Source organism: Herpailurus yagouaroundi, unplaced genomic scaffold (genome assembly GCF_014898765.1).
Source record: "Herpailurus yagouaroundi ecotype Mexico unplaced genomic scaffold, PumYag 569, whole genome shotgun sequence".
NCBI classification, from domain to species: domain Eukaryota; kingdom Metazoa; phylum Chordata; class Mammalia; order Carnivora; family Felidae; genus Herpailurus; species Herpailurus yagouaroundi.
The window spans coordinates 4,538,688-4,556,429 of NW_024412786.1; the positions used below are offsets into that span (position 1 = coordinate 4,538,688).

General features: G+C 46.2%; 1 protein-coding gene across 3 annotated transcripts in view; it reads right to left on the reverse strand.

Annotated features, from left to right (window-relative positions):
• The window catches only part of KMT5B (lysine methyltransferase 5B), a 57,921-nt gene that overhangs the window by 27,319 nt on the left and 12,860 nt on the right, over positions 1-17,742 (reverse strand). For all 3 annotated transcript variants that reach the window (XM_040465899.1, XM_040465898.1, XM_040465901.1), the window contains exons 2-3: positions 8,535-8,770; positions 2,646-2,793 (exon numbers count right to left, since the gene is read on the reverse strand). In XM_040465899.1, the coding sequence (XP_040321833.1) occupies positions 2,646-2,793; positions 8,535-8,694 (308 nt within the window). In that variant the 5' untranslated portion in view covers positions 8,695-8,770. The remainder of the gene's footprint in view (positions 1-2,645; positions 2,794-8,534; positions 8,771-17,742) is intronic.

Below are 17,742 nucleotides of genomic sequence, written 5' to 3' on the forward strand. Positions count from 1 at the left end.
TTTTAATTTTAGATCCTGTATTTTAATTCAGGGATGCTCGGATACAGTAATGTCTTGGGTTTTAATAACATTTGTGGGGTAAACGCTAAATTTTACATTTTAGGACTCCACGTTTTTAAATGAGCCTAGGGGAAAAAAAAATAAATAAAATAAATGAGCCTAGGAAACTACTGATAAGGAAGTTTATTTATCTTGAGAGAGAGAGACAAAGCACTAGCTGGGGAGGGGCAAACGGAGAGGGAGAGAGGGAGAACCCCAAGCAGGCTTTGCACCGTCAGCACAGAGCCTTGAGGCGGGCTTCAACTCACAAACTGCAAGATCACGACCTGAGCCGAAATCAAGAGTCGGACCCTTAACTGACCGAGCCCCACCTGGCGCCCCCTGATAAGGACCTTTTATGTACTCATTACATCACAACAAAGCTCAGGAGGCCAGATGGCCTAGGACCTTGCTATTCCAAGTACAGTCAGGAGCTTGTTAGAAATGGAGCATCTCAGGCCCCAGCCCACAGCTACTGAATCAGAACCTGCATCTTAACAAGACTCCCCAAGTGACTCATATGTAAAACTAATTATAGGAAACAGTTGTCAGGACTTTTATTAAAAAATAGGAGTAACTTCCTATTGTAGAAGCCAGTAACAGGTAAACTGCTCATCTTCTGGAGCAAAGAATTGACTATAGGGAGTTCCTTCCTAAACCAATGACCCTTCTGTTATTCTGATGCAGTCTTTCCATGATGGTGTATGTGCTTCCACAGTTCAGTATACAGGGCACAGTGAACGTGACCTACCTAGCTCTTTTTTCTCTTCCTTGATGACTCCAGGCCATAATTATGGGCCTTTGCAGTAATAGCCTGACCCTTTCTAAGACTGTTATGTGAAAGCGATTCATATTTCTTAACTATTACCAGGACCTTCTAGGAGAAGCAGCAGTGGCCTCACTGGGGAAAAGAAGGGAAATGGACTGAAAATGACGCAAACCAGGGGAGCCCGGCTGGCTCAGTCGGAAGAACGTGCGACTCTCGATCTTGGGGTTGTGAGTATGAGCCCCACGTTGGGTACAGAGATTACTAAAAAAAAACCAGACTTTAAAAACATTCCTTGAGAAAATAATCTAAGAAAAAAATAATGCAAACCAGATTTTATTTGGCTATTAGGGCATCCCGTACTGCTGATTTCCCAGCCAACAGCTATCCACCTGTCTACTTACAAAATTTAGGCATCTGCCCCTCTGAGGTCAGGGAGCTATTTAAATACGTTCTCAAGTCCACTCCGACTTGTCACTTCATTTTAGCAAGGAAAGATCTATGGTAATAGGAATCATGAAAATACCAAAGGCTCATTTTTATCCAAATCACTTCTTTCTGGATGTAGAAAATAATTGATAAACGAATCATACAGTCTTTTGTTTTCATCTTAGCAACGGACAGAATTAAAAGGGGGAAAATGGCACAAGAGTTTCCTCTAATCACCTTCATTCGCCAATGCCTCCCTCCCCAACTACCGGCGACTAGTCACCTGGTGATCAAGTTGCTCTGGGGTTGTCACTGGCCCTGGAGCTACAAAACACCGCTGCAAGTATCAGGAAGGTAGGAGGGATCGGTGGCCTAGAACTGGCTCTATACATTCTCAACTCACCAGACTTGAAAGCCCTCTGCCACTCACGTTAAGAGGGAAAGTTGTAAAGTTCCGAGTTAGTGTTTGGTGGCAATCATGAAAGTATCTAAGGGCCATTTTCAGGGGAGAGATGCTTAAGAAAAGATGAATTACAAAATTAAAAAGAAAATTTTTTTTTAGACAGAGAGAGACAGAGACAATGTGAGCAGGGGAAGGGCAGGCAGAGAGTGAGCAAGCGAGCGAGCGAGCGAGAGAGAGAGAGACAGAGAGAGAGAGAGAGACAGAATCTGAAGTAGGCTCCAGGCTCCGAGCTATCAGCACAGAGCCCGGCGCGGGGCTCGGACTCACGAACCGTGAGATCATGACCTGAGCTGAAGTCGGACGCTTAACCAACTGAGCCCCCCAGGCGCCCCGTGAACTAAAAAATTTAAAGGATAACAGACTTCAAAAGCAGTGTTAACCATATTTTATACAGATGGCATGTGAGCCTCGATAAAGCACCTCCGTGTCTATTTTCTGATCTGCAGACTGGACAGACAGATGCAGGTCTTTAACATTCTCTTCATTCCAATGACGAGGTGAATCTCAAAGATTAAACATGACGGCAATACATTCCCTATATACGGTTGCAATTAGTTAGAAGAAAACTCTGTAATAAAATCATGAAAAAACCCCTGATGTAACCTACTTTATGTAGAAAAAAAATTATTGTATTTTCAAGGCTTCACAGGATGCTTCTAAGATTTTTCTTTCAGCTAATTATCACAACATTTAAAATAGACTAGGAGATGCTCCCCCAGCTTTATATTTTCATACGAACAGCCTGAGATAAAATAAGAACACAGAATTAAAACTGACAAGACTCCTGGAAGCTTTTGTTGCTTTTCTTGCCTCAAACACAAAATCTTCTACAGCAAAGACCTTTCCTTTGATGTCATCTTAAATTCTGACTAAAAGTAAAACTAGCATCTATTCTCTTAAACTCAACATCATCATCCGCTCCACTTCAGGATACAGACTTACAATTACCTGGTGTTCATTTTGTGTGTTTGAAAACCTAGATAGGGGTCAAGAACCAGACTGGTCGCCAGGTCATCGTTCTCACAGAGCTCCTTGGCAGACATTCCAGAAGACGGCACATATCGACTCTGGCCTTCGAACCCCGAATTACCATTACCTGTGAGAAGAAAGAGAAAGGAAAGTAACTCAAAGGGAAAACTACTTAAATCCACCTTTAAAACCTTTAGCTTCGTTGCCCTCTCAAGTCAGCCATTAAGAACGGAGTACGTTTTGCACAGACAGAAAGCCAAACACAGCGAGTGACCGAGAGCGTTTTGCTTAGCAGGTAATATTACCAGGGTTCCCAAGAACAGGGTCTGGGTAGTCGTGAGAATCTTGGGCTCAAATAAATGCCTTCCCCGTCCCATCAAGGAAGACGAAAAATGGGATGAGTGGACGCTCACCACCGTGGCAAAAGACAGCATCAAGCGCCACTGCGGACAGGGCCGGGGGACACAGGAGACAAGAACACAAGAAACTCTCTGCAGGAAGTGCCAGGACGGACATCAAGTACGAAGAGGCGGCCCCCCGAGGGGTGAACTCCGCCATCCTCCTCTTGGGCAGGTGACCCTCACTCCCCACCTGGTAGCTGAGGCCCACAGGAGAAGAGACTTGCCTGTGACTACAGAGTCAGGAAGCAGAAGTGAGGAAAGGAGGCGAGAGAGAATGACAGGCCTATTTCTAACCTGTCTAAAACAGATTTTGAATGAATGGATAAAAATAGAGAAATGCCGGAAATACATAACCGAAGTGATGAGGTTTAATGATGGTGTTTATAAAGAGAGCAAAGGAAAGCCAAACTTAAATGGGTGAAGTTTCATCCGTGCTGATTTAAGCCTGACATGCACGTCACAGACAATCTTTTCAGGCATGTAATTATGCCAACAGTATAACTTGAAGCCTCTCAAAATTAAGATGTGGAAGAATGAAAGACAGTGCAAGGTGTAACTTTCTTTTCCACACTCTTTCAAAAAGCAAATTAAACACAACATGTTAAGGCCCTATCAAAAGGTAGGTAGGCATATGTTTTGTAATCAAGTTATTCATTTGCGTGTAGGTATGTAAAAGCTATCAGAGTCGTTATGTTTTTCTTTATTGAAATGTAATTCACATACCATACAATTCATCCATTTAAAGCGCACAGTTCAGGGGCGCCTGGGTGGCTCAGTCGGTTAAAGCGTCCAACTTCGGCTCAGGTCACGATCTCACGGTTCCTAGGTTTGAGCCCCACATCGGGCTCTGACAACTCAGAGCCTGGAGCCTGCTTCTGATTCTATGTGTCCCTCTCTCTCTGCCCCTCCCCCACTCATGCTCTATCTCTCTCTCTCAAAAATAAACATTTTTTTCTTTTTTTTTTTTTTAAACTAGGCTTCATGCTCAGCGTAGAGCCCAATGCAGGGCTTGAACTCACTACTCTGAGATCAATACCTGAGCTGAGATCAAGAGTGAGATGCTTAACTAACTGAGCCATCCAGGTGCCCCATCTGTCCTTTTAGCTTGACACATTCTAACAGCTGTGAAGTGGTACCTTGTGGTTTTGACTTGCATTTCCCGGATGACTAATGATTTCAAGCATCTTTTCATGTACTGGCCATTTGTGTGTCTTTGGAGAAATGTCTGTCTATTCAGATTCCCTTGCTCATTTTAAATTGGAGTTTGTGGGGCGCCTGGGTGGCTCAGTCAGTCAAGAATCCAACTTCAGCTCAGGTCATGATCTCGCGATTTGTGAGTTCAAGCCCCACATCAGGCTTTACGCTGGCAGCGTGGAGCCTGCTTGAGATTCTGTCTCCCTCTCTCTGCCCCTTCCCTGTGCACACTCTCTCTCTCCCTCTCATAAAGGAAGGAAGCAAGGAAGGAAGGGAAAGAAAGAAAGAGGGAGGCAGGGAGAAAGAGAAAGAAGGAAATTGGAGTGTCTTTTACTGCTGACTTGTAACAGTTCTTTATATATTCTAGATACTAGTCCTTTATCGGATGGGTATGTGATTTTAAAATGTTTTTCCCCCTTCTGTGAGTGTCTCTTCATGTTCTTGATGTTAATCCCTTAAAGCACAAAAGTTTGTTAACACTGATGAATTTCAATTTACCTTTTTTCTTTTGTTCCTTGTGCTTTTAGTGTCCTATCTAAGAAACCTCTGCCTGATCCAAAGTCATGAAGATGTATGCTTTTGTTTTCTTCCAGGGATTTTATAATTAAGGTCCTTTGATCCATTTTAATTTTTCACACATACTGTGAGGTAGGGTCCAACTTCATTCTTTTGCATGTGGATATCCAGTTTTCCCAGCACCATTTATTAAAAGACTATTCTTTCCCCGCTTAATTTTCTTTGCATGCTTGTCAAAAATCAATCAACTACAAACATGAAGGCTTATTTCCAGACTCTTGATTCTATTCCATGGATAGGTGTCTAGCCAAATACAACACTGCAGCTTGGTAGTAAGTTTTGAAACTGAGAAGTGTGAGTGTGCCATCTTTGTTCCTTCTCAACACTGTTTTCGCTGCTCTGGGTTCCTTGAATTTCCACAAGAATTTTAGGATCCGTTTGTCAATTTCTGCAAAGAAGCCAATTGAGATTTTGATAGGGACTGCGTTCGCTCCCTGTAGATCCCTACAGATCCCTGTAGATCTGTAGATCATTTGGGGAGTACTGCCATCATAACAATATTAAGTCTTCTAATCAATGAACATGGGATGTCTTTCCATTTATTTAGGTCTTCTTTAATTTTTTTCAATAATGTCTTGCAGTTTTCAAACTGTAAGTTTTATAGTTTGCGTGCTGATCTATACTGCTGAGCTCATTTATAAGCTCTAATGTTTTTTGTTTGTTTTTAATGTTTTTATTTATTTTTGAGACAGAGAGAGAGAGAGAGCGCGCGCGCGCGCACGCATGAGCAGGGGAGGGGCAGAGAGAGACGGAGACACAGAATCCAAAGCAGGCTCCAGGCTCTGAGCTGTCAGCACAGAGCGCGACACAGGGCTCGAACTCACAGACAGTGAGATCATGACCTGAGCTGAAGTCGGACGCCTAACTGACTGAGCCACCCAGGCGCCCCAAGCTCTAATGTTTTTTAGTGGATTCCTCAATCACGTCATCTGCAAAGAGAGATGGTTTTTACTTCTTTTCCAACCTGAATGCCTTTTAGTTCATTCTCTTGCCTAAACGCTGTGGTTAGAACCTCTAGCACAATAGTGAACAGAAGCGGTGAGAAAGGATACTCGTCTTGCTCCTGATCTTAGGGGAAAAGCATTTACTGGTCTTTCAATATTAAGTAGGACATGAGCTGTGGGTTTCTGTAGATGTCCTTTATCAGGTTGAAGAATTTCCTTCCGTTCCTACTCTGTTGAGTGCTTTTACCCTGAAAGGGTGCTGAATTCTGTCAAATGCTTTTTCTGCATCTATTGGAATGATCATATGGGTTTTGTCCATCATGCTACTGAAGTGGGAGCATTAATTTTCAGGTATAAAGCCAACTTTGCATTCCTGGGATAAATCCCACCTGCTTATGCAACAGAATCATTCTCACTTGTTGCTGGATTTGGTTTGTTAGTATCTTGTTGAGGATTTTGTGTCCATACTTTAATAGAGATACTGTACTTTTTAGGGTATTTTTTCTTGTGAGGTCTTTGGTGTTGGTAGCAGAGTTAATACTGGTCTTATTGCATGAGGAAGTGCTCCCTTTCCTTCTACTTTTTGGAACAGTCTGTAAAGAACTGGTGTTGATTCCTCTTTAGATGTCTGCCGGTATTCACCAACAAAGCCATCCAGGCCTGAGACTTTCTTAGTAGTGTGTGTTAAAAATTACTGATTCAACCTCTTTACATGCTACAGGTTTATTTGGATTTTTGTGTTTCTTCTTGAATCCGTTTTGGTAGTTCGTGACTTTCTAGGAATTTGTTCATTTAAGGTACCGAGTTTGTTGGCATCCAAGTGTTCAGCGTAGTCCGTTATAACCTTTTTTATTTCTGTAATGCAGCAGTAATGTCCCCTCTCTCATTCTTGACTCTGCTCTTTTTCTTGATTAGTCTTGGATAGAGGTTTGCCGATTCTGTCGATCTTTTCAAGGAGTCAACTATTGTGATTCTCTCAAATTTCCATTATTCACTTCTAATTTTACTCCACTGTGGTCAGAGAACGTACGATGTATGGCTCCAATCCTTTCAGGTCTGTTGAGACTTGTTGCGTGGCCTAGCCTATGGCCTATCCTGAAGAACGTTCCACGTGCACCTGAGAAGAACGTGCGTTGTTGGTGGGCGGAGTGTTCTACAGACGTTTGTCAGGAAGCACTGGTTTAGGGTAGTGTCTAAGTCTTTCCCTGTTCATCCTCTGCCTCACTGTTCTGTTCACTATTCAAAGTGGGGAACTGACGTCTCCAAATCACTGAATTGTCTGTTTCTCCCTTCAATGCTGTCAGCGTCTGCTTCGTGGATTTTGTGGCTCTGTCACGTGAAATCACTGAGGTTTACCTAAGATGGAACATTGCTTTGTTTTGCTTCATCACTGGCTCTCTTTTTGTATCATTCTTGTCCAATGACACTCAATACGATGCTGTCCGTCTTCAACTCTCTGGGTTTTTCCAGCCTGTCCTCTAAATCTGTCTACACACGGCAAAGCGTAGCCCATCTAACGATCGTTTTTCTAAATTATCACGTACCTCCAACAACTGTAAGACCTTTTTGCTCTGGGATGCCCAAAAAGAAGGCCAACAGCAATATGGAAAAATTAAAAACCGACCAAAAAAAGTCGCCTAATTTACCGCCCGGAACCAATACCCCTGCTATAGTCGTTACGTTTCTCAATTCCTTTCGGTTCCCGTCACGTGCTACAGGGTGGGCGGGTGTCCACGAATAGGAGAAATCTATCCAGTCCTGGGCTCTCTCCCTCCTACCCCAAGCAGGGATTTCTGCCTCGTGTACTAAAGACACAGTGACCTGCTCTGATATGGAGAGGCTAAGGGCAGCCTGGGCCCCGTAAACTGCATAAACCTCTAACAGGTATGAGGGTAATCCGTCAGGACTGGTGCAATCTACCTGAAACCGTTCCAAATGCCAGGCAGAGCCAACCCTGCTCAGAGCGGGCCAATTCCAACGCAAACGAAGGATGTTCCGGAGGGGCTAAATTAACCTCAGGAAAAACAAGAACGGAAAAAGCCGTCCTCCCTCACGACGCTGTGCGCCACTGGGTACCTTCACCTAAGGCAGCTGCCTACCTAAGGCTCACACGCATCCCGGGGCACTGTCCTGCTCTTAAAAGAACTATTTCTTGAACCCTCCACAAGCAGCCCCACCCTCACCGAGGAGGAGCAAGGTGAGAAGTCACGCGTCATCAACAGTGCTCTGATGTTGATGCTCTGATGATACACCACCGTCCGCCCTACAGAAACGGAAGGAACGGCGACAATTTGTGACGCTGCCCTAAATTCCGTTTCCCCTGTAAATGAGAGTTGAATTTATTATTCACACGTCTCAGTTTTCAAAGAGATACATACTTATACTTACATCAAACATAAAAATACAGTTTGAACTTCAAAGAAATTCAGCAGCAGCACTTTAATACAGTTTATAGAGCAGGTCAGCCATTCAGACATCCACGCTACAAAATAGAACTTAAAGTTATGGATACAAAAGCATAATTAAAGCGATCTTATCAAGCACCGAACTAGAGGCGTACACGTCAGAGGAGAGTAAGGACTGTCAAAACTCTGAAAGGGTGAAAAAGAAAGAAAGAAAGAAAAACCTGCACCGTTAGCTGGGAGCACGTGAAAACTTGTTTTGAAAACAGCAGAGACAGAATACACGTTACAAGCTGCGAAGAATCACCGCCCCGCGCGACAACGGAAATGACAGTTGCATCGTGTACATACATCTGCTCGACCTCCTCTCAACCGCGTGTCTGCCGGCCTTCGCGGCCTCCTTCCCCGCGGGCTGCAATTTGGCCGGGCTCTGCGGATGGTCATTAGACAACTTGCCTCCACTCCTCCTGCCATTCACCACCATGTTCTTGGATTCTCCCAACCACTTCATGCCCACAGACCGCCTGACCCAGGTGCATTGAGTCGTTCTCTTCAGATAGCTTAGAGAATAATTCCAACGTTCTCTCCTAACAAAACAAAACATGAAAAACAGAACCGGGAGGTAAGTACGTAAGAGACCATACTGCCCGGACCCTTGAGAAAGATACAAAGTATTGAAAGGAATTCCGTCTCGGGCTGCCGGGGCCACCGAGGGGCCACCGAGGAGCAGCAGCCCAGGCTCTGCGTTTGGCGGGGGTGGGGTGGGGGGTGGCGCGGGGGGGGGGGGGGCGCTCAGCAAGGGCCACCAGGAGGGAAGGACAGGAGCAAGCCAAGGCCCGGCCGTGGCCCCCTCACCAAGCACACCCCGAGTTCGTGCAGGACGCCACCCGAGGTGCGCCATGCGCTGCCCGACGCCTCCGAGGACAAGCGCACCACAAGTTCATCGAGAAAAGGGAGGGGACGCACACCCATGCCAAAAGGACGAGAGAGGTGCTGAGCGACGTCCTGGCAGCCGTGAGGAGAGTGGCAGCCAAGGACTGAACTCCTCCCCTCTGTATGTAATAAATAATAAAGACTTTTTTGGAGGAAAAAAAAAAAGGTAATTTAGTAACTAATGTTTCCACTCTTTAAGGACCACTCGGCTCCCCAAGCCATCCGGTGTCATCTGTGCTGTCACTCAGCACGCCCAGACTCTGGAGAGGAATTCACTCGTGTTGCTCATTGCTTGTGCTGCAAACAGCCACCGACAAAGAGTTAAGTGCTCGTAAGTGTCTATCTCTCGCTTGCCAGTGAGAATAATTTTGCACCTTGTTATGCGGACGTTTAGGTACAGCTTAATAATCTGCTCAAATTACGCGTTTTGGTAGGGGCGTCTGGGTGGCTCAGTCGGTTAAGCATCGGGCTCTTGATTTTGGCTCAGGTCACAATCGCACGGTTCCTGAGTTCAAGCCCGGCGTCGGGCCCTGTGCTGGCAGTACAGAACTCACTCAGGATTCTCTCTCTCTCTCCCCCTCTCTCTGCCCCTCCCCTGCTTGTGCTCTCTCTCTCTCTCTCTCTCTCTCTCTCTCTCTCTCCCAAATAAGCAAATAGGGGCGCCTGGGTGGCTCAGTCAGTTGAGTGTCCGACTTTGGCTCAGGTCATGATCTCACAGTCTGTGAGCTCGAGCCCCGTGTCGGGCTCTGGGCTGACAGCTCGGAGCCTGGAGCCTGCTTCAGATTCTGTGTCTCCCTCTCTCTCTGCCCCTTCCCTGCTCATGCTCTCTGTCTCAAAAATAAATAAAAACATTAAAAAAAAATTTTTTTTAAACAAAATAAGCAAATGAATATTAAAAAAAAATTACATGTTTTGGGAACGGTGTATTAACTGTGTGAGAAAATCCCAAGGATGTTCTCTCCTGTTACGAGGAGAGCTTAAGAAAAGGGGTCTAAGTCAAGCTTTGTCCACAACAGCTCTGCCTTTCTGTTGTCAGTTTGAAGTCAATGCTCAAGGTACTTCAGGGACTGATACTCAAATATCAAAGTCTTGCCCATCATGAAATGTCTGCCTTTACAACAGCAACAAAAATTGAGTAACTGTAATATCTGCCAATATAGAGATATCCCTCACCATCTGAATTTTAATTAGCTGAATTTGGGAAGTGAATGATTTGGCTAGTGAGGGATGCTCATAATCTGTAAGGCCCTTTGGAAATAAGAGTGTAACAGATCACAGAAAGGGATGTCCGTGGCATCACCTCATTATGGAATTATGCTCTAATATAAATCAGACTAAAAAGGCTCCAGGATAAGAAAGTGCAAAAACACAAAAGTTCAGAGCTATCTGAACTTTTCCTTCCATCTGCACGTGGAACCGACGCCAGAGAGGCTGACGCTCGTGCCCAGAGCCACACAATCAGGCTGGGGGCAGGATCCCCAGGAGAACCCGGCACTGCCACCCGAGGGTCTCTCGCTAGACCACCCAGAGGCCGACTTTCCTTATTTTTTTTACGAACGCACAGAGCAACACAAATGATAAACTATTCTGAGGTACTTCCAGAAACGTATACTGGGTCACGCCTTTAACAATACCCAACAAAAATACGAAACACTGAGTTTTTACCTGATCTCAGGTCTCCTCCACGGTCACAGGGCTCGTGTGTGAATTCACAGTGGTAAAGCGTGTGTGTGAGCCACACGCTTACGTACAAAGGTAAAGAATGTCTGATCCGTACTAAGGATGCTGTTTACAAACGTTCTCTACTATGTATTCTTCTCCTGGCTCTTTCACTTAAATTCAATTAGCACTCAACTTTCATTTGCCTAGCCTTTCATTGTTCTTGTCCGCCTCACGAAACCCAGAAGACGCTGCACGAACAACAGAAAAGGCAGGTACGGGGCGCCTGGGTGGCTCAGCTGGTGAAGCGTCCGACTTCAGCCCAGGTCACGATCTCACCGTTCGTGGGTTCGAGCTCCGCGTCGGGCTCTGTGCCGACAGCTCGGAGCCTGGAGCCTGCTACGGATTCTGGGTCTCCCTCTCTCTGGCCCTCCCCCCACCCGCACTGTCTCGGTCTCAAAAATAAACATGAAAAAAATTAAAAAGAAAAAAAGGAAAGGCAGGTAAAACTACAGACACAGTGGTTATAAGCTGGAGATTTTTCAATTATTACGTTTTATCAGACTGAACACGAGACCTATTGACGACCAAATGTCCTGTATGTGTACTCAGAAGAAGAGGCAGAGGAATTAGGAGCAGTATGCTTCTGAAGCATAAAGACAAAGAAAGCTTGGAAAAAAGGCAAGGCCCACGACACTCTTCCTTCGCCTGTGCCTGTAACAGTCTGACCCATCTCTTCGTCTGGCCAACCTCTTCACGCTCCAGGGTCTTCCTTGACCCTCACCGCCAGATTCAGGTGGACATCCCTACTACAAAACTTAGGTGAAAACCCTTATGTCGCTACACTGCAATGGTCTGCCTGCCTCCTTAACTGCCCGGGTTCCTGAGGCCAAGAACTCATTTTCCTGTTCTCCAGCACAGCACAAACTGGATCCGAGGCCCTCCAGTGACGAAGGAATCAATAAACGAAGGTGTGGCCTATGCCTAGCAGGAACGATCTCTGTATGTGTCTCAGGCTGTAAAATACCACAGTTATAACCTGACCCTCTCAAGTCCTCTCCTTAAGACGTGACTGCCGCCACTCGCGCCTCCCTACCACCCGCCCTCCCGCCTCCGCCCCGAGTCTGCACCTTCACAGGACCAGGACCAGGCGAGGTGCATCTGGTCCTTGAGGAAGCCCATCTCAAGAACGCCCTCACGGAACACACAACTCGTGGAGAATGGCTGGAGAATGTGTTTTTAGGACTCAGGAGTCCTGATATCCCTCGATGATGAGACACAAAATAGAACTACGCGTGGAACAGAAAAGAGCGACGTGGCTTCGGAGAGATTTAAGGGACAAAAGGAACAGTAAGTAATCTCTCCACTTAAGTCCCAACTGAGATTCTCACTCAGATAAAAAGCAGAAAACCTGGGGTGAAATCCAGCAACCTGCTTTTAATAAGCCCTCCAGGTGACTGTGACTCAACTCGGTGTGAAAGCTATTGTTCTCAGTTACTTCCTCATCCACTAGCTCATCTGATAGGGCAAAGAACACAGGCCAAAATTTTAATCTGAGGACATTAGACCTAGCGACCAATTTTTTCCCCTGAGAATTAAGAAAAGTGCGCCAAGAAGTCATTTTAGCAGCACACTTCAGCCCAGTGCGTGGAACACAGAAATTATACGTGATTTCAATGAAATGAGGGTGAGGATTAATGATCCATCCGAACTGAAGCAAATTCCTAACCTCAAGCCTCATTTTTTACAAGTTTTGTTTCGTTTTGTTGTAGAGAGAGTGCGTGCGAGCAGGAGAGGGGCAGAGAGAGAGAATCTCAGGCGTGCCTCACACCGCGCGGAGCCCGACGTGGGGACCGTGAGATCACGACCTGAGCCGAAGTCCCGAGTGAGCCCCCCAGGCGCCCCTCCAGTCTCACTTCTATTGCAGTCAACCGATATTATTTTGTTTGAACTTTTAAGATACTAAGGTATCACGCCGTCAATCACAGAACATGGCTGAATTTCACTGGTATGACTACACTGCCCGCCTGGATACTTTCTAGCTGAGGCTCCCACACGCTCCCCTGGTCCCCTGGTCCCCTGGTCCCCTTGTCCAGACGGCGGCAGTTACCGTTAAGGCAAAAGACATTACTTAAGCTCACAAATGAACTGTTTTGTAAAAACCAGTTCTAGTGAAACTATCAGAATTTGGGGGCTATTTACAAGTTTCTGGCTCAAAATGAATGTATGCCCTACTAATCACGAGGTCGCTGTTTGTCTGTTCTGGCCTCCTGAGTGCGGACTCTTCCCGTCGGTGCCATCTTTCCTCTAAGACCACAAGCTGAAAGAACACTTACATGTTAAAAAGGTGGAGATGGAATCCCAGAAGCTCACACAGCTGACATCGTAGTAGCCTGTGGAGAAACACCGGGAGGCCAGCAAAGCCTAAAGCCTTTCACGGCTCCCACAGCGGCCCCACGCCCAACATCAGCAACGGTGTGGTCTCCCTGGCCCGGGGAACAGCTGGCTCACAAATACCACCATGGACTTGGCTTGGTTGACAGCGTCTGAACCAACTGGCCACTATATTCAGAAGTAAGAATTACCTGAAATTTACCCCAAAATTGGCAGGAAAAAAAAAAATCTCAAAGACTAGCGGTCACTCCTTAAACGGAGTAACGATGCCAAATCCCTCTCTGTTCCGATTCCCCTATATGGTTGACCCCTGAACAACATGGATCCACTTCTGTGTCAATTTTTTTCCGATAAATGCAGGCCAGCACTGTAAATGTGTTTTCTCTTTCTTAGGATTTTCTTAATCACACCTTATATCATTATTTTGTCGATAAGGCTTCCAGTCAACAGTAGACTGTTGGCAGCTAAGTTTCTGGGGAGTCAAAAGTTGTATGTGGAATTCTGACCACACAGGGGGTTCAAGGGTCAAGTGCGTAAATCAGGAAAATTATTAGACATCTATTACATTCCGGTTCCAGGCCCGGGGGATACAGCAAAAGACAAAACCAGGTTTCTGCCCTCATCTGTGCTTACATTCTGATGAAAAAATCGCTCGGAAGTAACAAATTAGCAATTAAATGCCAGCACCTTGGAGAAAATCAAGCGGTTTCTAAGTGGCAGGGAGTGTTTCAGGTGACGCAGGGGTGGGAAAGGGAGGCAGGGACTGGCACAGAGTCCAGTGTGGCTGCGGCGGGGTAAGCAGGGAGGCGGCAGCAGGGAGACCGGAAGGGGTGCCAGAACATGTAACGGAGGGTGTCAAAGCCACTGCTGACACCTGGGCGTGGACTCTCAGGGAGATGGAAAGCAGGACTGACGTGGTCTAAGTTACAATTTTAAAGGCCCACACTAGCCGCTTGCTATGTGGAGGAAAGCTCACAGATAAATGCTTTTTAAAAAGCAGATCTAATGAAGCCAGTAGTAAGTGGGGAACACGAGAGAAAGCACCAGTTAAGAGGCTACTGCAATGAACCAGTGGCCTGGGGCAGCACGGGTGGCAAGAAGTCACTGGTTTTGGGATCTTTTCTGAAGGTTCGCAGATAGACAGGATCTGCAAGCGGACCGTGGGGAAGATGGGACCCTAACAGGCCTCCAAATTGAAGCACAGAATTTACAGAGGTGGCAAGGACTACAGGCAGCTCAGGTTTTGGCAGGGGTCGGGGCGCAGGAGTTGAGTTTCGGTCATGTTCGAGATGCCCAGGAGAGACAGACGCCAGACGGGCCGCTGGACCGAAGGGCCTGGAGTACTGGTCCAGGCTGGCCGGTGCCCTAACGGGACAAGATGCAATCACCCAGGGGGTGAGTGCAGGTGAAAGAAGGCTAAGGACACAGGGAGCCGCCCTCAGACCAGGACCCAGCAGCAACGGCAACTGAAAGGAGCAACTAGTCAGGGAGGAAAAGCAAAGAGCAAACAGGGACCAGCGCTTCAGGAAGCGCGTGACCGACTCGGGCACGGGCCGCAGACGCTCACAGGGCAAAGCTCTTTCAGGCATCAAAACTCAAGGACAAGATGGGCCGCTGACGATCTGAGAACAGACGTGAAGTGTTGAAACATGGGCTCGTGGGGAAAGAGTTAGATGGCAGAGGGGAACACAGGGAATAATGAACAGAAAGAGTCCTAAGTCCTGTGTCATTTGTTTCAAATGAGAGAAAGCTGCATGTGACCGAAAGAATACATGTAAATTAAACTCAGGGGAGGGAGATGAAAGGAAGATTAATTTGAGATCAGCATGCCTTCAGAGTTTATATGGCTCTTTTTTAACAACAAGTTTTTAAACAGATGCCCACGGCGCCTGGGTGGCTCAATCGGTTGAGCGTCCACTTCGGCTCAGGTCACGATCTCGCGGTCTGTGAGTTCGAGCCCCGCGTCCGGCTCTGGGCCGACAGCTCGGAGCCTGGAGCCTGCTTCCAATTCTGTGTCTCCCTCTCTCTCTGCCCCTCCCCTGCTGATGCTGTCTCCCTCTGTCTCAAAAATAAATAAAAACATAAAGAAAAAAAAGAAGATTCCTTTTCTAAAGGAATAACAAAGAGCACCTGAGCGTAATGGGGCATTCCTGAGGGGGCTGCACAAGCTCGGCTCCCTCTACTTTCCAGAGTGCTCTCAAGAACAAGAACGGCGCAAGCAGGCTCTAAGGAAGGGCAGTTGAGGCAGCACTCGGGGACAGCCAGTATGTGTCCCTGAGAGGTTCACCCACTCTGAAGTCAACCGGAAAGGAAGATTCGCTTCACGTGGCTTCACTGGACCAACAGGTGGGGAAGGAACTCAGACTCTTCAGATTCTACCATCAACCCTGGATTTACAAAAAAGGGTCGACGGGGCACCTGGGTGGCTCAGTCTGTTAAGAGTCTGACTTCGGCTCAGGTCATGATCTCACGGTTCATGGGTTCGAGCCCCGCACTGGGCTCTATGCCGTCAGCTCGGAGCCTGGAGCCTGCTTCCGATTCTGTGCCTCCCTCTCTCTGCCCTTTCCCCGTTCATGCTCTGTCTCCCCCCATCCCCTCTCCCAAAAATAAATAAATGTTAATAAAATTTTTTTTTAAAGACCTGCACTCCAAGAGGACAATATTTAAAGACTTACAGTTGTATTTAAGGAGGAAACTTTTTAGGGGCACCTGGCTGGCTCAGCTGGTGGAGTACATGACTTGATCTCGGGGTGGTGGTTCAAGGCCCACGGTGTGTGTAGAGATTACTCAAAAACAAAAAATGTTTACAGTGCCTGCGTGGTCAGTTGGTGAAGTGTCTGACTCTTGGTTTCAGCTCAGGTCATGATCTCAGTTTCCTGAGTTCGAGCCCCGCATTGGGCTCTGTGCTGACAGCATGGAGCCTCTCTCTCTCTGCTCCACCCCCCTGCCCCCACTCACGTTGTCTCCGTCTCTCTCAAAAATAAATAAACATAAAAAAGAATTTACAAAGAAGTTTATAAAGAAAAAAAAAGAGGAAACTTCCTATGATAATACCACTAAGGTAAGAGGCACACCACACATTTCAAATCATCAACAGCATTCCCTATCTTTGGGGGAATGAGATGAACATAAAAAATTTACCCTCCAAATGTTTACAGCAAATCTATTTATAATTGGAAAAAAAAAAACCCAACCAAACAAAAAACCCAATACTTAAAAATTTTTCAAAGCGAAGCAGAGTTGTTTCACAGAAAATGTGCTTGGTTCACATCAAGTGCCTGCACTGTGCCAGCAGTGACAGAGCATCAACAAACGTCAATGTCCTTCTCTCCTTCCACTGTCCCTTTATGGGCACACAAGGGGTTATGGGCTGTTGAGTGACTTCTGACTTAACTGCTCATGCTCAATTTGAAAACTCTGTTCCAATCCTTTCCTACTTGAATGTCTTAAACACAAACCAGAATTTTAAAAACTGTCAGTAAAATGAAAACAATGACTCTGAATAAATCAAGAATTTTAATATAATTCCTGTGACACCATCAGGAATTTTCTAACCAGGTGAGCCTGGGTGACTCAGTCGGTTGAGCATCTGACTCTTGATTTGGGCTCAGGTCATGATCTCAGTTCGTGAGATCAGTCCCCAAGTCGGGCTCTGTGCTGGCAGCATGGAGCCTGCTTGGGATCCTCTGTCTCCCTCTCTCTCTGCCCCTCCCACACTCATTCATGGTCCGTCTCTCTCTCTCTCTCTCTCTCTCTCTGTCTCTGTGAAAATAAACAAACATTAAAAAAAAAAAAAGAGGGGCACCTGGGTGGCTCAGTCAGTTAAGCGTCCGACTTCGGCTCAGGTCACGATCTAACGGTCCGTGAGTTCGAGCCCCCGTTGGGCTCTGTGCTGACTGCTCAGAGCCTGGAGCCCGTTTCGGATTCTGTGTCTCCCTCTCTCTCTGACCCTCCCCCGTTCATGCTCTGTCTCTCTCTGTCTCAAAAATAAATAAACGTTTAAAAAAAAATTTTTTTTTTAAATTCTCTAACCAGACTACATGTTGAACTTGTCTCCGACAGTTTATCTTAGAGAAATTATCCAACGGCAAAGAAACAAGTCCCATGTGGTTGAGAAGGTAGCACATGTTTTTAAGGTTTATCTTTATTATTTATTTTGAAAGAGAGAGAGTGCTAGCAGGGGGGAGGGGCAGAAGAGAGAGGGAGAGAGAATCTTAATCTTAAGCAGGCTCCATGCTCACTGTGGAGTCTGATGTGGGGCTCAATCCCACAATTGTGAGATCATGACCCAAGCTGAAATCAAGAGTCTGACGCTTAATCAACTGAGCCACCCAAGCGCCCCTGCACACATTTTTTAAAAAGCAGGATTAAAAAATAAATAAATAAAAGCCTGCCGGAGGACTTTTCGAAAACTTTACTGAGAAAAAACAGAGCAAACAATTTTCAAGTGGTTCAGCTACAATATCCTAAGAAAACAATCCGAAACACCAAATAGCTAACAGAATTATCTCCAGAGAATGAGATCACAAGCAATTTTTTTGTTACGCGGTATATCTTTCACAAGGTTCAACTT